We start from the raw sequence: 21,631 nt of genomic DNA, 5'->3' as shown, positions 1-21,631 counted from the left end.
TTGTTCAGAATCGTCTCAGCTACCCCCCATTTCCGGCTCCTCCCCGATTTTTTGGACACCCTGTATATATGTGTTATACATATGCATACAAATGTAATAATAGTAATATATGTATATATATATTATTTCCGTTTACTTATTCGCTCATAAATTTATATTCTCCCATCTAGATTGCGTTATTGAGTCAATTAACTTTAATTAATTAACTAAAACTTAAGTTTTCTTAAAAAAAACTACTGGACCGAATTAGAACAAAATCTAATCAGCTCTAAGTTAGATTGATACACATCGATTGCATCATCGATCATTTTGATCTCGCTATTAGTTTTTAGAAAACGTTAACGAAAAATTTGTTTAGATACGTACGTACATACATACATCCATACGCGGGCACACACACACATAAACACACGAACAATTTGTTAAAAATAGGCTAAAACTACTCCAATAACCTTGAAACATGGACATCTGCTAAAAAATCGATTTTTCATTTTAGGGGCAAATACAATAACTTCCCTACAAATCGGGAGGTTAATTATAATGACATAGCATTTATATAATACACCGGGTGTCCACGTAACACATTTTACAATTTCTTAAGTACTTGCGATAATCTGACAAAAAATAATTTCAGTAAACGTTGATCAGTTTTCGATTGGCTATACAATTCAATTAAAAACAGTGTGGAAACAATTTCTTCTTTTAGTATTGTCAAGGTCACCTTCATGTTTTTAAATGGCACTTTGTATTTTTGACTTACAACAGTATTATAGCCCGTGTCAAGACGAATTCAACTAGCCATTGTACCTAGGGATGACCTTGAAGGCAAAGAAATGAAAATTTCAAGAAAAAATGATGATCTGTTTGAATAACTTGCGTGTATTATTAAAACTTGAAATTACATTCAATTCAGAAACCTTGGCTAAACGAACGCAAACGATTTCGTGGAAAAAGTATGAAATAATTTTTATTTAAACTGCAGTATTACGCTGCAGCTCTTGACGAATTTGGTTAAATCATTAAATACAGCATATTAATACAATGCAACCTTTGCGGAGGCGGCGCAAAATTAAAAAGTTTTAATTCCGGCTTGAGTTAATTTTTGGTAGTCGTGACAACATTGAATGCTGTTAATGGATACGTGTATATTATCTACATAGAAATAATGCCTGAGATGATTTGATATGTTTGTTTTACCGGGGGGGTGGGGGGGGTGGGGGGGGTGGGGAGTGTGCCTTCAAAAAAGTAAAAAGATTATGCCAAGTACAGTAATCATACAGTAAAGCAGTAATCACAAAAAAATAGATCTCTATAAAAAACTACAAGAAAGTAGAAAAAGATGTGAAATCGAAATGAGCTGCCAGTACATGAGAGTTCTTTCCAATAAAGTGTAAAGGCGACACTGCGTAACACAATGTAAAATTCGGTGCTTTCCAACTATGCACAGCTAAAATGCTGTATTCAACACTGCTGCCATTCAGACCCTAATGACAACTAATGTAAAGTGACTTTTCCGTACTTTGGTGGTACAATGAAGAAACTAAATAGCGTATCAGCCACAAACTGATACTGTTTAAGAATATGCATAGATGTCCACGGCCTGGAAGTCAAATGCTTGGCATGGCGATGAATAAGAATTATTTTAAAACGCATAATAATGAAAGTGTACTCGTATTGTCAGTTTTAAATTGACAAATTATCTAAAAGCTTGTAGAAGGAAAGGTATTGACATCGAACAACCTTAGAAATAATTTAAAACACAATACAATGGAAATGTACTCATATTGTCAGAGTTTTAAATTGATAAATATGTGAAAGTCTGCGAGAGAGGAACTATGGATATTGATGATTAAATAAATACATTTATGTTTGAATAAATAACGCGCTTTGAATAAAAATGCGTTGATACCCTTTTAGGATTACTATTGCATGGCACTGACTCCAGTACTACTACTACGGCCTGGAAGTCAAATGCTTGGCGTGCCCAGGCAAGGCATTCTCAGATCATCAATATCCAAACTTTCTCTCTCGCAGACTTACAGATAAATTACTAATTTAAAACTCTGACAATATGAGTACATTTTCATTGTATTGCGTTTTAAAATATTTCTAATGTCATTCATTGACGCCAATACATTTTCTCTCACAAACTTTCAGATTTGAACTCTCACAAAACTTTCTAGTTTACGAGATACATGATTAATCGGAGTACGAAAATATGTAAAATTCTACGAGAATGGCAAATTTTGACAAATTTTGATTAATCATACCTCGTAAATCGTAAACTAGATGGTCAATTAACTAAAGATTTCATATGACTATTTCTTGGCAATAGCACACATGTAAGTATGATTTCTTCGTAATTTTTCCGAAAGAAATACCTTAATTCTATAAATTCTTAACCTATTCACGTATTTTAGACAGTTGCGCGGATGACAAGAGTTCAAATCCCCAAGGCAGTGATGGACATTCGTGGGATTTTTCCTTCGAGGTATTCCTTTCTGCGCATGCGTAAGTGACGTCACAGCTACATGTCGTCTGCTACCATACATGTATCCGAACCGCTAGAGAAGGTGCATTTAAGGGGCCTGTGCAATTTTCCCGCGTTTTTAACGGACAAATTAAGTACAAGAGTGTTAGTGTTCGTGAGTGTAATATTAGGGAAAATTAAAAAAAAAATGGATAATGAACCGCAGCCGTCCACGTCAGGAATCATCGAGGAAAAGAAGAGGACATTATATTTTGTTTCTTACTGGGATCCAATGCAACGCTCGCTCCAATGCGCATGATCAGGAAAAATCCCACGAATGTCCATCACTGCGTCAAAGTACAACTTTTTTTTTTAACTAATTGATCTTTTTTTATTTATTACATTTTAACACATAACGACACTTACTTATTTTCTAATAAACTTTAAATAAAATATCTTTGTTTGTGAGAAACTATAATAAATAAATAAATAAATAAAATATTTCAGGGGGTTTTAGATAAAATTTAGGGATTTTTTTAACTAGCGTCAGGGGAAATCGTTCTGTACTGGTTGGTAACACTGAGTACCAGTGATGGACATTCGTGGGATTTTTCTTGATCATGCGCATTGGAGCGAGCGCTGCAGTCATCACTGCTGAATACACACTTACTTAGAATTTAGGGTACTATTGAATCCTAGTAAGAAACAAAATATAATGTCCTCTTCTTTTCCTCGATGATTCCTGACGTGGACGGCTGCGGTTCATTATCCATTTTTTTTTAAATTTTCCCTAATATTACACTCACGAACACTAACACTCTTGTACTTAACTTGTCCGTTAAAAATGCGAGAAAATTGCACAGTCCCCTTAAATGCACCTTCTCTAGCGGTTCGGATACATGTATGGTAGCAGACGACATGTAGCTGTGACGTCAACTTACGCATGCGCAGAAAGGAATACCTCGAAGGAAAAATCCCACGAATGTCCATCACTGGGTCAACTTTTTCGACGCGCATGCGCGACTGGAAGCAGAATCGGCATCACAGATCACGGTAAGGATATCGCAAATGAAATGGACGCTGCAATGAAGAGGTACGTAGCAATGACAATAAAATTTAATATTATTGCATTACTTTCAATTTATTAACCTTCTATTTTTTTTACTTTAGACATGAACACTAAATGGCAGTAGAAAATGTAACTAATAAATAATAACATACTATTCAAATACTCTTTTAGTTACAACTTCTTTTGTTAAAAACGTATTACTAACTTTTTGCCTGTTGACACATGGATCGTATACGACCAGTACTTTTACGATCAAAAAAAGTCGTTTTTAACGTTCGCCTTACAATTTTTCAATAATAGCCATAATTAGCAATAAAAGGGTTTAAATTTTAATTAAAATATTTTAACAATTACAAATGAACTATTTCGTTGTACTTTTTGTCTGCAAAGTTATTTATTCAAACATAAATGTATTTATTTAGTAAATGTTTTTCATTAATTGTTTATTAATTTTTGTAGACAAATTACGAGGACATGCTGCTCGATGATGATAATTTTTAATTATTATCAATGATACGCGTACAAACTTCAAGTCGTCGCAGCAGCCGCTGCTGCCTCAGACGCCAGTCCCACCGTTGCCATCGCAGCAGCCACTGCTGCCACAAACACGGCCCCCGTCGCCACAACCACAGGCGCAGCCCCTGCCACCACCTCCACCGGCTACACCATAGATGGCCACGCATGTAGAGGCAGACCATCCAAAGGAAGCGGAATCGAACATGAGGATTCTTGTCCCATGAAAACAAGAATAATAGAACACGATTATACAATGTTATTATCTGTACATAATAACACAACTCAAATACCATCAACTTTGAAAAATGTTCACAGCATTTATGTACCAACAAAAAGCATTGTGAATGACATATCAATAAAAGAGTCTTCCAATAGTTTATCAGTAGAAGAGTCTTTGTTTACCTATGTTAGTGGTGTTAGAGACTCTTTATCGTATACTATAAGTATGGATTTCAATTTCTCAGATAAACATTCCCTCTGTACAGTAGAAATTGCATATTCATCTGACTTAGAAAAAAGTAAAGACACAAGTGACAGAAACTATGAAAATATGAATAAGTTAAGAAATGAAATTATAGAGTTAAAAAGAGAGAAAGCTGTACTTGCAGTTCAATTGTCAAAAAATTGTGTAACAATTGTATAAAAAACTTAACGGAAGATTTGGACCAGACTAATTACATGCTTTAGCCAAAAGGAGCAATGCTAGAGGAGTGAAATGGACAAACGAAACAATTCTTCGAGTCTTAAGACTGTACTTTGCATCCTCTGTAGCTAGATATGAATTAATTTCCAAAATTCAAATGCCTCTGCCATCTATAAGAACTCTTCAACAGTGTCTTCAACACATTCATGCCAAACTAAGAATTTTTACAGAAAATCTTCAATGTACTTTCATTCAAAAGCGATGATACAAATTCTCAGGAAAAAAATAGTGTACAAGTATTAGCAATGAGATGCCTATTGAAGAAATAGTTGAATTTGATCTAGATATTAAAAAATAATATCCTGTTACATACATATTTGTTGATAATGAAAGTATAAAAAGAAACGTATAATGAAACAATTGATTATACCAAAGTTATAATATTTATTTTCATACTAAAAGGCAAAGGGAAAGATTATTCGGTTAATAACAGAGTAATATACAATTAAATTTATGGTTAGCACTTGTAGTACACAATACTCTGCCACTTTTACATACACTGCCTTTTTGAAGTGATCTTTTGCAAATGCTTATGAATAGAAGAAAAAGTTATTTAAAGATTCAAATAATAATTTACTCAGTTACCAAACAGGTAAAAAGGATACATGCAGAATTTAAAAAACCACGTAATTGACATTTGTTATAAATGTTTGTACATATATGTATATTAATCTGTAATATTTTAGAAATTTAATCAATTATTTTGCAATTAGAAGAGTCATATGTTTCTATTAATTAACAATCCCAGACTATTGACTTACAAAGATAATGATTTTTTTCTTATTTTTAAGGTTATTTATTGGATTGAATCAGAATAACTAGTGATTATTCTATGCATAAAAATTTATGATAAAACAAATCTAAAAAAAGTATAAATAAACTATCCAATGATTGTTTATATTATGTAGATATGTCTTTTGTAGAAATCACAGAAATAGTGCATTATTAATTATTTTATGGTGTTTTTGTATGTCCTATATAATAATATGTACAATACATATATTAATTATATGTGATTGATACATAGTAGTACTTTTATGTAGATATGTAGGTAATAATGAAAATTAAAAGCAAAATTGTATGGTGAATTCAAGTTATATTTTACACAAAATATATAATTCATGATCATTTTTTTAATTGTATAATATAAATATTACATTATAAAATATCAGGGTGTGCATCAAATTCTTCTTTAAGTCTTCTTTCAATCACAGGTAGAGAAATATTATCGACCTGAACATTGAAACTGACGTATACAGGTTTTGAAAGTTTCATTGAAAGTCTCTTAGCAAGGTTGTTTGAAGTTTCGCTAGCAATAGGTCCAATAATCTTCGTTGTAACTGGTTCTTTTGAAAACCGTGATTCAATTGCAAATGACAAATCATTCATCACATTATCACGAGAATCACCCACCCATAAATAAAGACAATTATCCATCTTAACTGTATGACAGGCAAGTTTTATGTGACCAACTTCTGCCAAAAAATCGTGGAATTTAAAACTACATTCATTTTTCATTTGCCCTTCTTTTAGATTTTCCATATTTTTGCTAGTTTTTGTATTTTCCCACAGTCTTGGAACAATTTTAATTGTATTCTAAAAATTGCTGGTAATAACAATCAACATTCTACGAGGCTATAATCTCAAAATTTTAAATTGTTCTATTTACTAACAACAAACATATAGCAAGGCAATAATCATGAAACATAGAATAATGACAGATAGTGGAGGTTTATTTAACGTGTCTGGACCATGAAGACTGTATAAGGAGATCCAACTCCCTAGGAAAGTTACTAGAAAACTTTTAGGGAAATCCCGAACTTGAAGTTATGAATATTTCGTCCGCTCGCGGCGCAAGTGCACACAGATTACGATATATATATATATATATTTATATATTACACAGATTACGATATATATATATACAGTAAAATACAGGGTGTCCCAAAAATGTTGTAACACCTTGAAAGGGGCGGTTCGGGAGGTGATTTGAAACAACTTTTTCCTTAGCGAAAATGTTGTCCGAGGCTTTGTTGAGGAGATATTAACGGAAAACACTGACCAATCAGAGCGCGAGGATGCTGGTGGAGCGTAGGCTACGCGCTAGCCGGCTTCGCTCATACGCTACCACGGCCGCTCCACTAGTTAATATCTCCTCAACGAAGCCTCGGACATTTTCGCTAAGGACAAAGTTGTTTCAAATCACCTCCCGAACCACCCCTTTCAAGGTGTTACAACATTTTTGGGACACCCTGTATGTGGTCGTAGAGGCAAACGAATTTCCGCTATGTCATCTAGGAATGATGTGAAAATTAATTTGTCCCTAACATAAATAGCGGTACGCGACAATACAAATTCATAATATTCTAGGTTTTTTTTTTTTAATGAAAGGATAAACTGCACACCAAACAACACACTAACCAACTTCAGATGATTCCGTCAAAAACACGTGCTTACCTGGGCATTGATGTCGAAGGTCGCTTAGAGTTGCACATGTTATTCAGTTTTTATTATTTTTTTCAAATATGCTTCTACAAAGTTTGAAGACTTTTGTTGAAAGAAAGGAAACTTACGCACAGAAACTTGCGTCCTATAGAAATTATAAGGTAAATTAAATTTTCTATAAGTATATTTAAAACAATTTTCTTTTAATTTTTAAATAATAATATTTATTTTCCTTTGATTCCTGTTACCATTATCATTCCTTATGCTGTATATTTAAAATGTATTATTCTATATGATATTTTGTAATGATATCCTTTAGTATCACTTTATGTACTTAAAATTATAATATGTATATTGAATCAACTATTAGAAAAATCATGTTTTCATGCAATTTTGTTTAATTATAAGATATATGGATTTTTATATATTGATTTATTTTGTCTGTTACTTTCACTTTTAACAACTATCCAATTTAAAAATACTTTCATAGTAATTTTGGAATTTTTTATGATTTTGTAGGAGCTGGACAAGAATGATTGCGAAAGAATTGTAGATATTTTGTGTGAGTTTTTAATGGATCTAGAATGTACAGACGATGTCGCAGAATGTTTTCCACAATTACTACCTGCATTAGTTTCTGCAAGTATTTCTATAGACAAGGTCTCCTTTAATGATGGAGATGGACTTCATAAGTTAAACTCTGTCATTCTGGGAAAACTTGGTAGCAAGAACCGTGATCTATTGACGTATGTATTTTTATATTTATGTAAAATATTACATGAATCATTAATTTTAAAAATAATATTATTCGTTTATAGATTCATTCTACAATATTTTGATACAAATCCAGCACCATTTGAATCCATAGAAGATGACTATAAGCCTTCTTTAAAGCGGCATAATAGAAGAAAAATAACAACCTTTCCTGAAGTTTCTGATCATGATCTAGTAACAGCTTGCTATAACATTCTATGCAGTGCACCAATACATTTTATTTATACATGGAATTGGTCCAAATTTTACAAATATTTAACATTTAGTGATGAATATGTTAGATGGTAATACATATTATTTATCTTTATATAAACTTAAATAATGTAATATTAATTTGCATATTATTTGTATTAGCTGATATATTAACTAAAATCAAATTTGATATATTCTATAATAGAATGAAATGTATAATGCAAATTGAAAATTTCTTATTTGTTTTCTTTTTTAAATTTAAATAATAATTACACATAAACAAAATCTTATTTATGGAAACATGAATAGAATAATAATTTCTATTATTTTCAGGATGGCAATGAATTGTATTGCTGTTGTACTAGGATTGTCAGAGTCTTGCTATTTATCTCATATGAATGATTTCCTCTCAAAGAATCAACAATTTTCTATTAAGTGCAAAGAAGTTAGTCAAAACAATATAACATCTGCAGAAACCGAAGAACTAGATCAATTGTTTAATGGTCTATCATCAGTAATATCTATCGGAGGAGTTCTGCTACCAGTTTTTAAGAAATTGAAACACAAAAATAAATTGAATTTAGTTTCGGTACCATCCACACGAAGAAATTTACAAAATTTAGCTTTTGCGGTATCTTCTAACAAATGTGTATGCTTACAAGGTGCCGTTGGTTCTGGAAAGACTGCATTAGTAGAATTCTTAGCACAGGCAACAGGCCATGATACCCAAAATTTTGCAAAGGTGCAGTTAGGTGATCAAACAGATTCTAAAATGTTATTGGGAATGTACAGATGTACTGATATTCCTGGAGAATTTCTGTGGCAACCTGGAATTTTAACAGAAGCCGTGTTGTCTGGCAAGTGGTTACTTTTGGAAGACATTGATTGTGCTCCAACAGATGTTATCAGTATTATTGGACATCTCATGGAAAGTAAAACATTGTCGGTTCCAGGGTACAGAGATTGTGTACATGTAAAAAGTGGATTTCAGTTATTTGTTACTATGAGATTAGCATCAGGAGGGGGACAGAAGCCACTCAAAGTGTCTATACCATTCCAGAAAGATTGGTCTTGCGTTAATGTGGAATCTTTATCCAAAGATGAACTTGTAACAATTGTTCAAACTTTATTTCCAGTGTTACATACAGTGGCCACAAAAATGATTGATGTATTTTTGTTGTTTTCTGTTGGTAATCACAAAGATGATATTGTGAATAGCGTAAGGAATGCTAGGCAAATCTCTACAAGGGATTTGATTAAATGGTGTTCTAGGGCTGTTGTTGACTTCAATGTATCATCACCTGTATCTGCACTGAAGATTTTTCAAGATGCTTTGGATGTTTTTTGTTATTCTGTGCCTAATTGCGGTATGTAGTCTATTTTATTCTGGGTATATTGTTAACACATAAAACAGTGAGTTAATACATTGTCGCTTGTATGAATCTTAATTAAACTACTGACTTTGTTATTTCAGTGCAACGATTAAATTTGGCAATATCAGTAGCACATAAGTTAGGTATTGTAAAAACAAAAGCAGAATATTTCTGTGAAATGCACAAACCATCGCTAAATCTTTATAAGGAAAGTCTTATGGTTGGCAGAGCAAAGTTAGAGATAAAAAAATCTGAACGTGTACAAATGCAGCCAAAAAGCTCGAACTTTTCTTATACTAGAACATCTGTATGTCTTTTAGAACGAATAGCTAGCTGTGTTATGCAAAAAGAACCTGTTCTTCTAGTCGGTGAGACAGGAACAGGGAAGACGAGTTGTATTCAATATCTTGCACAGATAACAGGCCATAAACTGATAGTAATAAATATGAATCAACAAAGCGAAAGTACTGATTTACTCGGTGGTTATAAACCAGTTGATTTCAAGCTTTTTGTTTTTCCAATTCGCGAAGAGTTTGAAATTTTATTTCGATCCTATTTCGCGATCGAACCAAATCAGAAATTTCTGAGTCACATTGGTCATTGTTTTGAGCAAAGAAGGTGGAAAACACTGACTAGTTTAATGATTCAGAGTACTAGTGCAGCGTTAAAAAGATTAAGAACAAATTCAAGAAATCGGGATGCAGTGGAGCTTTTAAAGAAATGGGAAAAGATAGCACAGAAATTGGAGAAACTTCAGACTCAAGTGCAAAGTCAATATTCGTTAGCATTTTCTTTTGTGGAAGGTGGTCTAGTGAAGGCATTGAAAAATGGAGATTGGGTTTTATTGGATGAGATCAACTTGGCTACTGCAGAAACATTGGAGTGTCTTTCTGGACTGTTGGAGGGATCTTGTGGATCATTATCTTTGATAGAGCGTGGAGACAAAGAACCAATTAAAAGGCATTCAGATTTTGTAATTTTTGCGTGTATGAATCCTGCAACAGATGTTGGAAAGAAAGATCTTCCTGTAGGGCTCAGGAATAGATTTACTGAATTTTTCGTCGACGAAATTTCAGAGAAATCAGATTTGCAACTTCTAACAAGCTCCTACTTAAAAGATTTAAATCTTCCACCAGAGAAAATTGAGAGTATTGTTAAGTTTTATTTAAATATCAAAAAAGAAGCTGAAACTAATCTTCTTGATGGAACTGGTCATAAACCGCACTATAGTTTACGAACGCTATGTCGGGCTCTCAGTATATCCGCACAAAATCCTTGTGGAAATGTATTGAGGTCTTTATATGAAGCATTTTGTTTAAGTTTTCTAACGCAATTGGATAGTAATTCTTATCCATTAGTACAAAGAATGATTGTGAAGGCTATCTTGGGTGATAAAACTGCAAGTGCAATTCTTGGAACGCCAATCCCAAGGCCGCATAATGTATTTACTGAACACTTTACATCCTTTGAAGGATACTGGATTCTTAAAGGTGATCTCAAGCCACAAATACCAGAAAATTACGTACTTACAGAAACGGTGAAACAAAATTTAAAAGATTTAGTACGAGTAGTTTCCATTGGAAAAATGCCTGTTCTGTTACAAGGTGATACTTCTGTTGGGAAGACTAGTTTAATAACATATTTGGCCAAAGCCTCTGGACATATCTGTGTTAGAATTAATAATCATGAACACACCGATCTGCAGGAGTATGTTGGTACTTATGTAGCCGATTCTACTGGAAAGTTAGTTTTTAAAGAGGGTATTCTAGTAGATGCGATGCGTAAAGGATATTGGATAATCTTGGACGAGTTAAATTTGGCACCCAGTGATGTTTTAGAGGCTTTAAACAGAGTTCTTGATGACAATAGAGAACTATACATTCCAGAAACCCAACAATTGGTTAAAGCACATGACAGTTTCATGCTCTTTGCTACTCAGAATCCTCCAGGATTATACGGTGGAAGAAAGGTACTTTCACGGGCATTTAGGAACAGATTCGTTGAACTACACTTTGATGAGATACCACCGAAAGAGCTTCAAATAATATTACACAAAAGATGTAAGATGCCAGAAACATATTGCAAACAAGTAATTAATGTGATGACAGAACTTCAAGTTCGAAGAAAGAGCACCGCCACGTTTGCTGGAAAGAAAGGATTTATAACGCTTAGAGACCTATTTCGTTGGGCTGAGAGATATCATCTTGCACCTGAGACTAAAGGTACTCTTTACGATTGGAGTCAACACTTAGCTGATGAAGGGTATTTAGTCTTGTCTTCGAAGGTCCGTCATCCAGAAGAATGTTCAGAAATTATACAGGTTTTGAAAAAACACCTAAAAAGAAACGTCGATCCAAATTCTCTATTTTCACTTTCCGAGAAGACTTCACCTGTGACAAAACCAATTTTGGAATCTCTTCTGTCGAAGAAGGTTACAGGATTTGAGCACGTAGTCTGGACGTATCAGATGCGCAAAATGGCAGTACTTCTTACAAAAGCTTATGATTTCAAAGAGCCAGTTCTGTTGATTGGCGAGACAGGAGGTGGCAAGACCACAGTTTGTCAACTTTTGTCAGTGATCAAACAACAAGAACTCAGTATTGTTAATTGTCACATGCATACAGAAGCTTCCGATTTTCTTGGAAGTCTTCGTCCTGTTAGGGAGCATAAAGAAAGTCAGAAACTATTCGAATGGGTGGATGGCCCTTTAGTGAAAGCCATGAAAAATGGTGGCTTCTTTGTTGTAGATGAAATCTCTTTAGCTGATGATAGTGTTCTTGAACGATTAAACTCTCTTTTAGGTAACTGTTACATTAATTTTACTATTTAAAAGAAAATTTATTACTTTTTTTTTCGTTACTTGATCATTTGTTTCTGTTTTTAGAACCTGAACGTAAACTTTTGATTGCTGAAAAACCGTCAACTGAAGAAAACGCAACAATTACTGCAAATAAAGATTTTATCTTTGTTGGGACAATGAATCCTGGTGGCGATTATGGCAAAAAGGAACTTTCGCCAGCCCTTAGAAATAGGTTTACTGAAATTTGGTGTGAAGGCAGCGTTTCATTAGATGATCTCAGATCTATTATGGTACACAATCTACGCGATAAATTCAAAGAAAGTGTTTCCACAGCAATAATAGAATTCCTTAAATGGCTACAAAGAACAGAAATAGGGAAGAAGCTTATCGTGAGCGTTAGAGATGTGCTTACGTGGGTGAATTTTGTTAATTGTTGCCAAGGATTAGAAATAGGAGATGCTTTCTTCCATGGTGCAGCGTTAAGCTATATTGACGGGCTTGGAGCTGGTTTGACTGCCACAGAAAAGTAAGCAATTTGTTATTATTTCCTTATATATTTAAAATGATTTAATTAATCTTGTAACAATATCTTCTGCATTTTAGTTCAAAGAAGTTTAAGCATTTCAAGGATTCTGCATTGAGGTTCATTGAATATCAAGTACAAAATACATTAAAGTCCAAGCTGTTGTTGAACTGCGAGAAGTCTGATGTTGAATATTATGAGGACAAATTTGGAATGCCTCCGTTTTATGTGAAAAAAGGCGATGAGCAAATTCCAGATGACCTAGGATTCACTTTTAAGAGTCCAATGACCAGAATAAATTCCTTAAAAATATTGCGTGCTTTGCAATTAAAAAAACCAATTATATTGGAAGGTAGTCCAGGAGTTGGGAAAACTAGCTTGGTTTCTGCACTTGCGAGAGCTTCCGGACACCGTCTTCTTAGGCTGAATCTCAGTGATCAAACGGTAAGCCTTTCTTCTTGTAGGAAAAAGGAATGTTCAGTTTCATCACGTAATCACTATTATTTTAACTGTAAATATTTTAAACATTCTATAGGATATTTCGGATTTGTTTGGAGCTGATTTGCCAGTTGAGGGTGGAAAACTTGGTGAATTTTCTTGGAGAGACGGTCCTTTCCTAAGAGCCCTAAAAAATGGGGATTGGATTCTTCTCGACGAATTAAACCTTGCTTCGCAGTCAGTTCTCGAAGGACTAAATGCTTGCCTTGATCACCGTGGCGAAATATTTATTCCAGAATTAGGAATGACTTTCGTTGTGAAAGCAGGAACTCGATTATTTGGTTGTCAGAATCCTCTCCGTCAAGGTGGAGCTAGAAGAGGGCTTCCGAAGTCATTTTTGAATCGTTTTACTCAGGTGAGGTTTACTTCTTTCATTAGTACTGATAATAATGTTTAATTATGTCATTACTCATACTTTAATCTTATTGAAGGGGTTAATTAAAGTTATGATTAAAAATTTTTTAGGTTTTCGTGGATATTTTTAAACAAGACGATTTAAAATTCATTTTAAAAGCCCAATTTCCAAAGTTGCCAGAAGAGTTACTGAATAAAATGATTATGTTTAACGAAAAGTTAAGTTCTGAAGTGGGAATTACATGGGCACATTCGGGATCTCCTTGGGAGATGAACCTCAGGGATGTTACCAGATGGTGTGAAATAACCATGGAAGCTTTCGAACGGAACTCATCAAAAACATTTAATCCTGGAAAAGGAGCTCAATTACTTTACGTTGACAGAATGAGAACAAAAGAAGATAAAGTTAAGGTGAGATATCTATAATCAGTGTTAATATTTTCACTATTTTGTATTATTACAAGATTTTCATTGTAACTTATTCAACATATTTTGAAATCATAGGTGATTGAGATATATGACACAATATTCTCATTGAACGATTATCCTTTGCCAGACCAGAAATTTCCAATTCATTTGACGAAAGAAAAGGTTTTCTTAGGGGATGAAATATTAGATCGGAGTGATTCTGCGGTGTACGAGAATGACGATTTGCTGCTTCTCAGAGAACAGAAAACTACCCTCAAAGGCCTCGCACAGTGTGTTAACATGAACTGGATGGCGATTCTTGTAAGTACCTTCCGAAGTATTTAGCTGTTATAGTTATAAAAGACCCCGTTTCCCTTATTTAATATATTCTTGTCAATAACTTGTTTCTTTTGCTACATTTATGAATTGAATGTTCAATGTAATACTTTAAAACTATTTACTTATATTTACTGAATAACAATATCATGTAGTGTGGCATTATTATAGAAGCTAAACTACAAAAAATGTCACGAACTGTTTTTGTTAGAAACGATTATACAGAACAACACAATTTATTTTGACAAAATGTGCTAATTTCGCCATAGATTGGGGAATCCGGAAGTGGAAAAAGCAGTCTTGTGCGCCTTCTTGCAAATTTGGCTGGTCAGAAGCTGAAATCAGTTGTAGTACATTCTGCGATGGACACTACAGAAATTTTAGGCGGCTTCGAACAGGTAAGTCTTTTTCCATTTACATATTTTATAAGAAACTCTTACAAAATAGACCAACTAGTTCTTATCTTATGCAATTGTTATTTACGGGGCTTGGAGCATCACAAAATGAAAAAAAAAAATCACTTTCTTTAAAATTAAAATTTAAACAATTTTGAACAGTTCTACGCAAACAGAATTGAATTTAGAGCATTGGACGTGGTAAACAAATTTTTTTGAAAAGAAATTCAATTTTTTTTCACAAAATTTCTTCTTTTTTCACAAAAAAGTTTGGCGATACGAAGAAATGAAAAAAACGTAATAAGACTAAAAAATATAAGGAAATACAACTGACAACTTTCTCGAAGAGAAAACAATGACAGTCAAATTTACTTGAGACTGGAGACGCGGTTGAGAAAGTTGTCAGTTGTATTTCCTTATATTTTTTACAGCTTGATCGCGTTTTTTTCATTTTTTCGTGTCATTCAACTTTTCTTGTGACAAAAAAATTGTTTTACCACTTTCAGTGCTTAAATTCAATCCTGTTTGTGTAGAACTGTTGAGAATCGCTTCAATTTTAATTTAAACAAAAAAGTGACTTTTTTTTTATTGTGTGATGTTCTTTAATAGAAGCCCTTTAATAGAAGGTTGTACAGCTATTTTTATATTTTTATGAACCAATTGTTCATCAAAACTTTGACTTGTTTACTGTTAAAGTTAAACGCATGAATGACAATTTACCCACTCTACAATATTTTAAAAACTGAATACATTTCCTCACAGTGCTTCTATTTGTATTTATTAGTATTTTATTCCCCTGTCAAACGTAGCGAACGACGAAGGTTTAACAAACAATTTTCTATTCCTATTTATTGATATTAGTATCTTTATTTATAGAATTTCCTTGTAAACTACATTCGTAGTAGAAATTTGGTTGCCCTTTAAAAGGATGTTTTTACTGCCATGGATAATAAGGAGCCTAATATCTTTTAATTGTAATCACAGTTTTAGTTCAATTTTGCATCATGAATTTGTGAATATTCTGTATCGGAAGTTAGTCTTCGAAACTTCCCTCTGGGTCTAAGAAGCTAAAAAGATTTGCGTTATTAACATGTCTTATCTTACTCAAAGAAACCCTACGGGTTATCAGCTATCTATTGATCCAGAGATTGAGGTGACCACGCTATTCTCTTCGAAATTCTCTGCAATTACATCGTTATTAAATATGCAGCTACGATTTTATGTTGAATATTAAACCTTTTGTAATTTTATACTGTAAAATTAACTTAACATATTTATCCTTTGGGATATAACGGAAGTCGTGATTTGATTTAATTGTTGATACCAAATAGGAATGTACAGTTGAAAGCTTAGAAGGGAACTGTCTCCAACTGTCACACTCCGATTTTGATCAAATTTATGTGGTAGGTAGTTCTCAAAAAAATATTTGACACGTATTTCTTTTTATCGGCAATCGTCCATGTTGAAGGGGTGAAAACAGTCCCTAAATTTGGGGATGAAAACCATGTTTTTTTAAATATCTAGAAAACTAGAGGAGCTAGGACAAAAATTTTTTGTTTAAAATATGCCTTTTTGAATGGGTGATTTGTTAGTATGATGCTGCCATGCTTTTGGGATGTACCATGGCGATTTTAATACATACAATTAAAATAAGACAAATGCATTTTGTCTTATTTTGCATTTAGCATATATCTCTAGGGCCGCTATTAAATTTAATGGTAATGATAGAGAACAGGTACATCCTCATCGATTTCGATGATTTTTAAGTATGTTGTAGAAATCAACATTTTGAACAACTTTTTCCTACACATATAACCGTCACTCAGCCTCATTTTCCGAAAAAGTTGTTCAAAATGTTGACTTTTACAACATATTTAAAAATCATCGAAATCGGTGAGGATGTACTGTTCTCTATAATTACCCATGTAATATGTGTCTTTTCTTGTCTTATTTATATAGCAACCTTTGCACCATTTTCTTTTTCGGTTGCCTGTTTCTGATATTCTCACCAATTTGTGATGTTTTAAATTGCCAGAAAGCTTCTGTAGTAGGTTAACACGAGGGGTTCGGGACGTTGTAGGGATTTCAGTGTTCTCTTCAATATTTGACATATTCTTATCTTCTATCCATATTTTCAACAAGATCATCAAAAACTCGTAAAACTTAAGTTTTCTATTAGAATTTACATTCAAAGATTCATAGAGCCTAAAAGCATTGAACAATCCAGAATTCATTAAATAGAAGACAACTTTTGTTGTCCACTTCTTTGTTTTCCTATATAATGGATAATAACTCAAAACATGATTTACTCTTTTCATATGTTGATTGTACTCTATGATGGATTTTGGCTTTTTTACCAGGCATCCACTTTTTTAATCAGTTTTACCTGTATTGACAACATTACCATTATGAATGATTGAAATCATGCGTACATGTCTTACTTTATTTGTATTCCATAATTGTAGGATTACTTCACATTTTCGTTTAAATGTGGTTTCAAATATTTTTAATTTAACATTCTTAAAAATCTCAGGTAATCCTTGATTTGGCTTAACTGTATCTATACTCAACTACAGTTATGTCAAACCATTTTCCACTACTTTTTGTACTCTTATACATCTGAAAGTTTTGGGTGTAGTATTTGTTTGTTTCTGTAGCAATAAATTCAAACAAATCATCTCCTACAAACATACTTGCAATGTTTTATACTTTATCAGGATTCGTGAAAAATATATTTGGTCCTGGTGAATCTTCAAAGAATTCATTATTTCTGGGTCGATCAAAATCTGATCATTTGAGATCAGTATTTTATCACTCTCTTTAGAGTCACTTGAAAAGTCCATCTCTTGTGGATTATACTGTACATACATAGGAGTGTCTACAATGTAGACAACCTTCCTTGGTTCATCATCCTCTTTTTAACCGACTTCGAAAAGGAGGAGGTTACTCAATTCGACATGTTTATATTTTTTTCTTTTCAATCAGTGATTCAACGGCGCTTCTTTTAGGTGAAATATACTATATTACTACATTATACATATATTTGAAAACAAGGACCAGTTTTTATTAAAATTACTTTATTGAAAGATATTAATATGTTGATGTATTGTTTAAAATTTGATAAACAAATATATATTATTACAAAAATTAATATAATATTATTTGTAAGAAGGCTGAGCTTGGTGTAACGACAATAATTTTTCGATATTTGGTGTCAGATTTGTCATCAGCAATCTTAAATCATCGCGGTCCACTATTGACAAACTGTTTCTTTTCTTTGTTGCTAAATTGTTGATTACATTGATATTTACAAGATTTGTTGAACATTGAAGATATTTGTTAAAACATGCGTTCGAAGATTTTTAGTACACATTAATCAAACTTTTCGCGCGTTCTTGCAAGTATTGCCCAGGGGGCGGCAGTTGGTCCTCAGTATTGGAAATAAAGGCCGTTAATTAACTATTGGCCGGTGCCAACTTCACCGAATAAGGAAAGTGACTCAGGAAATAAATACACACAGTAACAATTAATATTTAACTATAATAATAACGATACTGGATAATAAGTGATTCGTCTGAACGCTACGACACGACACAACGGAGTGAATGCCGAATGGTCGTCGTTCTCCACTCCACGCAACCGACAAACGCGTTCAAACACGCGCATGCGCGACACGGTACGCCTTAAGGCGAATCCCCACACATCCCCCCCCCCCCCCGAGTTCTTACGACACAAAAGCTTACAATTATGATATACAGGGTGTCCCAAAAATGTTGTAACACCTTGAAAGGGGTGATTCGGGAGGTGATTTGAAACAACTTTTTCCTTAGCGAAAATGTTGTCCGAGGCTTCGTTGAGGAGATATTAACGGAAAACACTGACCAATAAGAGCGCGAGTATGCCGTTGGAGCGGCCGCGGTGGGCGTGGCTACGCGCTAGGCGGGCGCGCCCATACGCTACCGCGAGCGCTCCATCGGCATACTCGCGGTCTGATTGGTCAGTGTTTTCCGTTAATATCTCTTCAACAAAGCCTCGGACAACATTTTCGCTAAGGAAAAGCGAATCAAATCACCTCCCGGATCACCCCTTTTAAGGTGTTACAACAGTTTTGAGACACCTGTACAGTTCAAAGAACTAATTACAATGATCCTTAAATCTAAGCTTACAATGTACAGAACTTGACCTATGGGGAGCTAAACCTAATCTTAACACACAATCGTAACTTTCTTACGTGAATATGTTCTAATTGGATATCAGGTCCATCCGGCGACGTCGCAAGCTGCTCAACATTCGTTTGCAGACCATGAGCAGGTTTTAACAATTCTATAGATACGCTACGACATTCACCGTTAACAATAATGTTAAAAATTCGGTCCGACACCCTTTTTTCAACTTTAAACGGTCCCGAATATGGACGGTATAAAGACTTTCTTGTCATATTTCGCAAAAAGACATGTGTACAAGAATACAAATCTTTGTATACAAAGGCACGTCTCTTATACATATGAACTACCGGAATCGGTCTTATCTTCCACATGAATACTCTAAACTCTTCTAAAAATAAGCAAGGATCTGGAGTGAAATCCTCCGGCAGAAAGAATTCTCCCGGGAGGCGCAAAACCGTCCCGTACAAAAATTCGGCGGGTGATGCTCGTACATCCGGCCTAACGTGAGTTCGAATAACCAGCATAACTGTCGAAAGCGTTCGGGTCCAATCTTTATCAGCGTGGCACATTAAAGCTGTTTTAATAACCCGGTGTCAGCGCTCAATAATCCCATTGGAAGCGCGATGGTAGGCAGTCGTCCTAATCCGCTCACACTCAAGAAATTTCAACAACGTCCCGAACAACCGAGACTCGAACTGAGAGCCCTGGTCCGACGTTAACACCTTTGGACCTTTGGACCTTTTAATCCTATACATGTTTATTGTCTATGAGGAATTAATAGTTAATGTTTATAGTATGTACACGGAAATATAGTGTGAGTAGATTTGGGGCTTTTTTGGAGGGGAGTGGCGGCCATATTGATTACTGCTAATGTATAAACTCTCCACATGGAAATACTGTATGAATAGGTTTGGGATAGTATTTGGTGGTGGCGGCGATATTGAATAGTGATAATGAATATGATGTCTAAAGCGGATATAGTAATAGCAATAATTAATGTCATACTTTTTGTTCCACGAACAGAAAGTTAAACCAAGTTTGATAATATTTAATTTTGGGGATAGCTGAGACGATGCTGAACTACGATTTTGTTTGCAAAAATTTCGAATGGTATCGAATATTAACGCGAACGAAGCACTATCCGCAAAGGAAATTGTGGTTCAGAATTGTCTCAGCTACCCCCCATTTCCGGTTCTTACACTAATTCAACGACACTCTGTATACTCTACCCATGGAAATACTGTCTGAATAGGTTTGGGATCGTATTTGGTGGCGGCGGCGATATTGAATAGTGTTAATGAATATGATGTCAAAGTGGATGTAATGATAGCAATAAATAAAGACCTGTAAGGGATGTAGGTTCGCAGGAAGGAATTTGGAAACAGATTCTAAGGGAAAAAGGAAATGGTTTATTTATTAACCAATTGTACATATTGGTTTCCTGGGAGAGGAATAGGAATTACAGGTTTGTTCGGAAAACAAAGCTTTCGGCTCAATTTTACAATAACAGAAATTTACAATAACAGAAAAGTATATCGCGTCGAGGCGTCCGGGTGACTCTACCGTCTATTCCCTGGAAGGCGACCGGCGGTAAATCCAGCCGTTCTCTCCGTTCCAGGGTGGCCAGGCAAGAGCTTCCGTGCTCTCCTCTTTTACAGGCGACCGGTGGTAAATCCGACCGTTCTCTCCATCTCAAAGGGGAAGGGCAGAAACGCTCCCTGAGCACTCTCGGGCGTCCGGGTGACTCCACTGTCCTCTCCCTGGAAGGTGACCGGCGGTAGATCCTGCCGTTCTCTTCGTTCCAGGGCGGCCAGGAAGAGTCCCCGTACTCTCCCGTTAATCAGGCGACCGGCGGTAATTCCAGCCGTTCTCTCCTGAGCTGCTAAAGGCGTCCGAAAGCTAGGCTTCGTACTCTCCTTACTCATTAGGCGACCGTGGTAATTACCTCGTTCTCTCCTATGAGTGCAGCAAAGAATGCCGCGTCCGCTACCGCGAGAGCGATTCTTATACCCGATCGTTGCTAACAGACCGCGGTCAATCGACAAGCCGCGTTACTATGCGGGCGCGTTCGCGAACGTTCCCCACTCGCCCGACCCCGCGCGCCTACCGATGGTCGAGAAATTTCGATCGCGATTTTCTGGTATTGTTACAGACCATATTTTTTGTTTCTCCGACAGAAAGTTAAACCAAGTTTAGCAATTTTTAATATACTTAATTCTAAATTTTGCGCCGCCTCCGAAAAAGGTGCTTTGCATTTAATATGATGTATTTAATAATTTAACCAAATTCATCAAACGATGGTGAATAACAATGCAGTTTAAATAGAAATTATTTCACACTTTTCACTCCATTTTCCCATACCTTTAAGCAATTATATCTAGAGCTAGTGCGTATTCATATAAATTAACTAGAAATTATTTCATACTTTTCACTGTACCTTTTTTGAAGTCGGTTAAATTTTGTTTCCAAAAAATTATTTTATTTCACTCTTTTTAGTGGCAATCTATAACCAATAGGTTTCAATAACAACAGTTATGAGCAATATACAGGATGACCCAAAAACGTTGGAGGTCCTAGAAAAGACTTGTTCCGCGGGGGGGGGGGGGGGG

General features: G+C 34.7%; 2 protein-coding genes across 5 annotated transcripts in view; one reads left to right on the top strand and one right to left on the bottom strand.

Annotated features, from left to right (window-relative positions):
• Positions 1–4,036: 4,036 nt before the first annotated feature.
• The window catches only part of LOC128885663 (uncharacterized), a 141,904-nt gene continuing 124,309 nt past the window's right edge, over positions 4,037–21,631 (bottom strand). Inside the window, exons 1-2 of one of the 2 annotated variants that reach the window (XR_008459638.1) lie at positions 5,520–5,909; positions 4,142–4,267 (exon numbers count right to left, since the gene is read on the bottom strand). Coding sequence is in view for 1 of the 2 variants with exons in the window: in XM_054139828.1 (XP_053995803.1) it covers positions 4,037–4,267 (231 nt within the window). In the remaining variant the exon portion in view is untranslated. Of the gene's footprint in view, positions 4,268–5,519; positions 5,910–21,631 lie in introns of those variants that run through there. The other variant, XM_054139828.1, reaches the window with a different exon arrangement.
• The window catches only part of LOC128885657 (midasin), a 188,987-nt gene continuing 174,053 nt past the window's right edge, over positions 6,698–21,631 (top strand). For all 3 annotated transcript variants that reach the window (XM_054139811.1, XM_054139810.1, XM_054139808.1), the window contains exons 1-11: positions 6,698–7,364; positions 7,723–7,949; positions 8,022–8,261; positions 8,503–9,536; positions 9,644–12,343; positions 12,427–12,868; positions 12,946–13,309; positions 13,401–13,718; positions 13,829–14,128; positions 14,222–14,446; positions 14,731–14,859. In XM_054139811.1, the coding sequence (XP_053995786.1) occupies positions 7,284–7,364; positions 7,723–7,949; positions 8,022–8,261; positions 8,503–9,536; positions 9,644–12,343; positions 12,427–12,868; positions 12,946–13,309; positions 13,401–13,718; positions 13,829–14,128; positions 14,222–14,446; positions 14,731–14,859 (6,060 nt within the window). In that variant the 5' untranslated portion in view covers positions 6,698–7,283. The remainder of the gene's footprint in view (positions 7,365–7,722; positions 7,950–8,021; positions 8,262–8,502; positions 9,537–9,643; positions 12,344–12,426; positions 12,869–12,945; positions 13,310–13,400; positions 13,719–13,828; positions 14,129–14,221; positions 14,447–14,730; positions 14,860–21,631) is intronic.

The sequence above is a fragment of the Hylaeus anthracinus genome, unplaced genomic scaffold, assembly GCF_026225885.1.
Source record: "Hylaeus anthracinus isolate JK02 unplaced genomic scaffold, UHH_iyHylAnth1.0_haploid 11981, whole genome shotgun sequence".
Lineage (NCBI taxonomy): Eukaryota > Metazoa > Arthropoda > Insecta > Hymenoptera > Colletidae > Hylaeus > Hylaeus anthracinus.
This window is presented reverse-complemented; position numbering and strand designations above follow the sequence as displayed.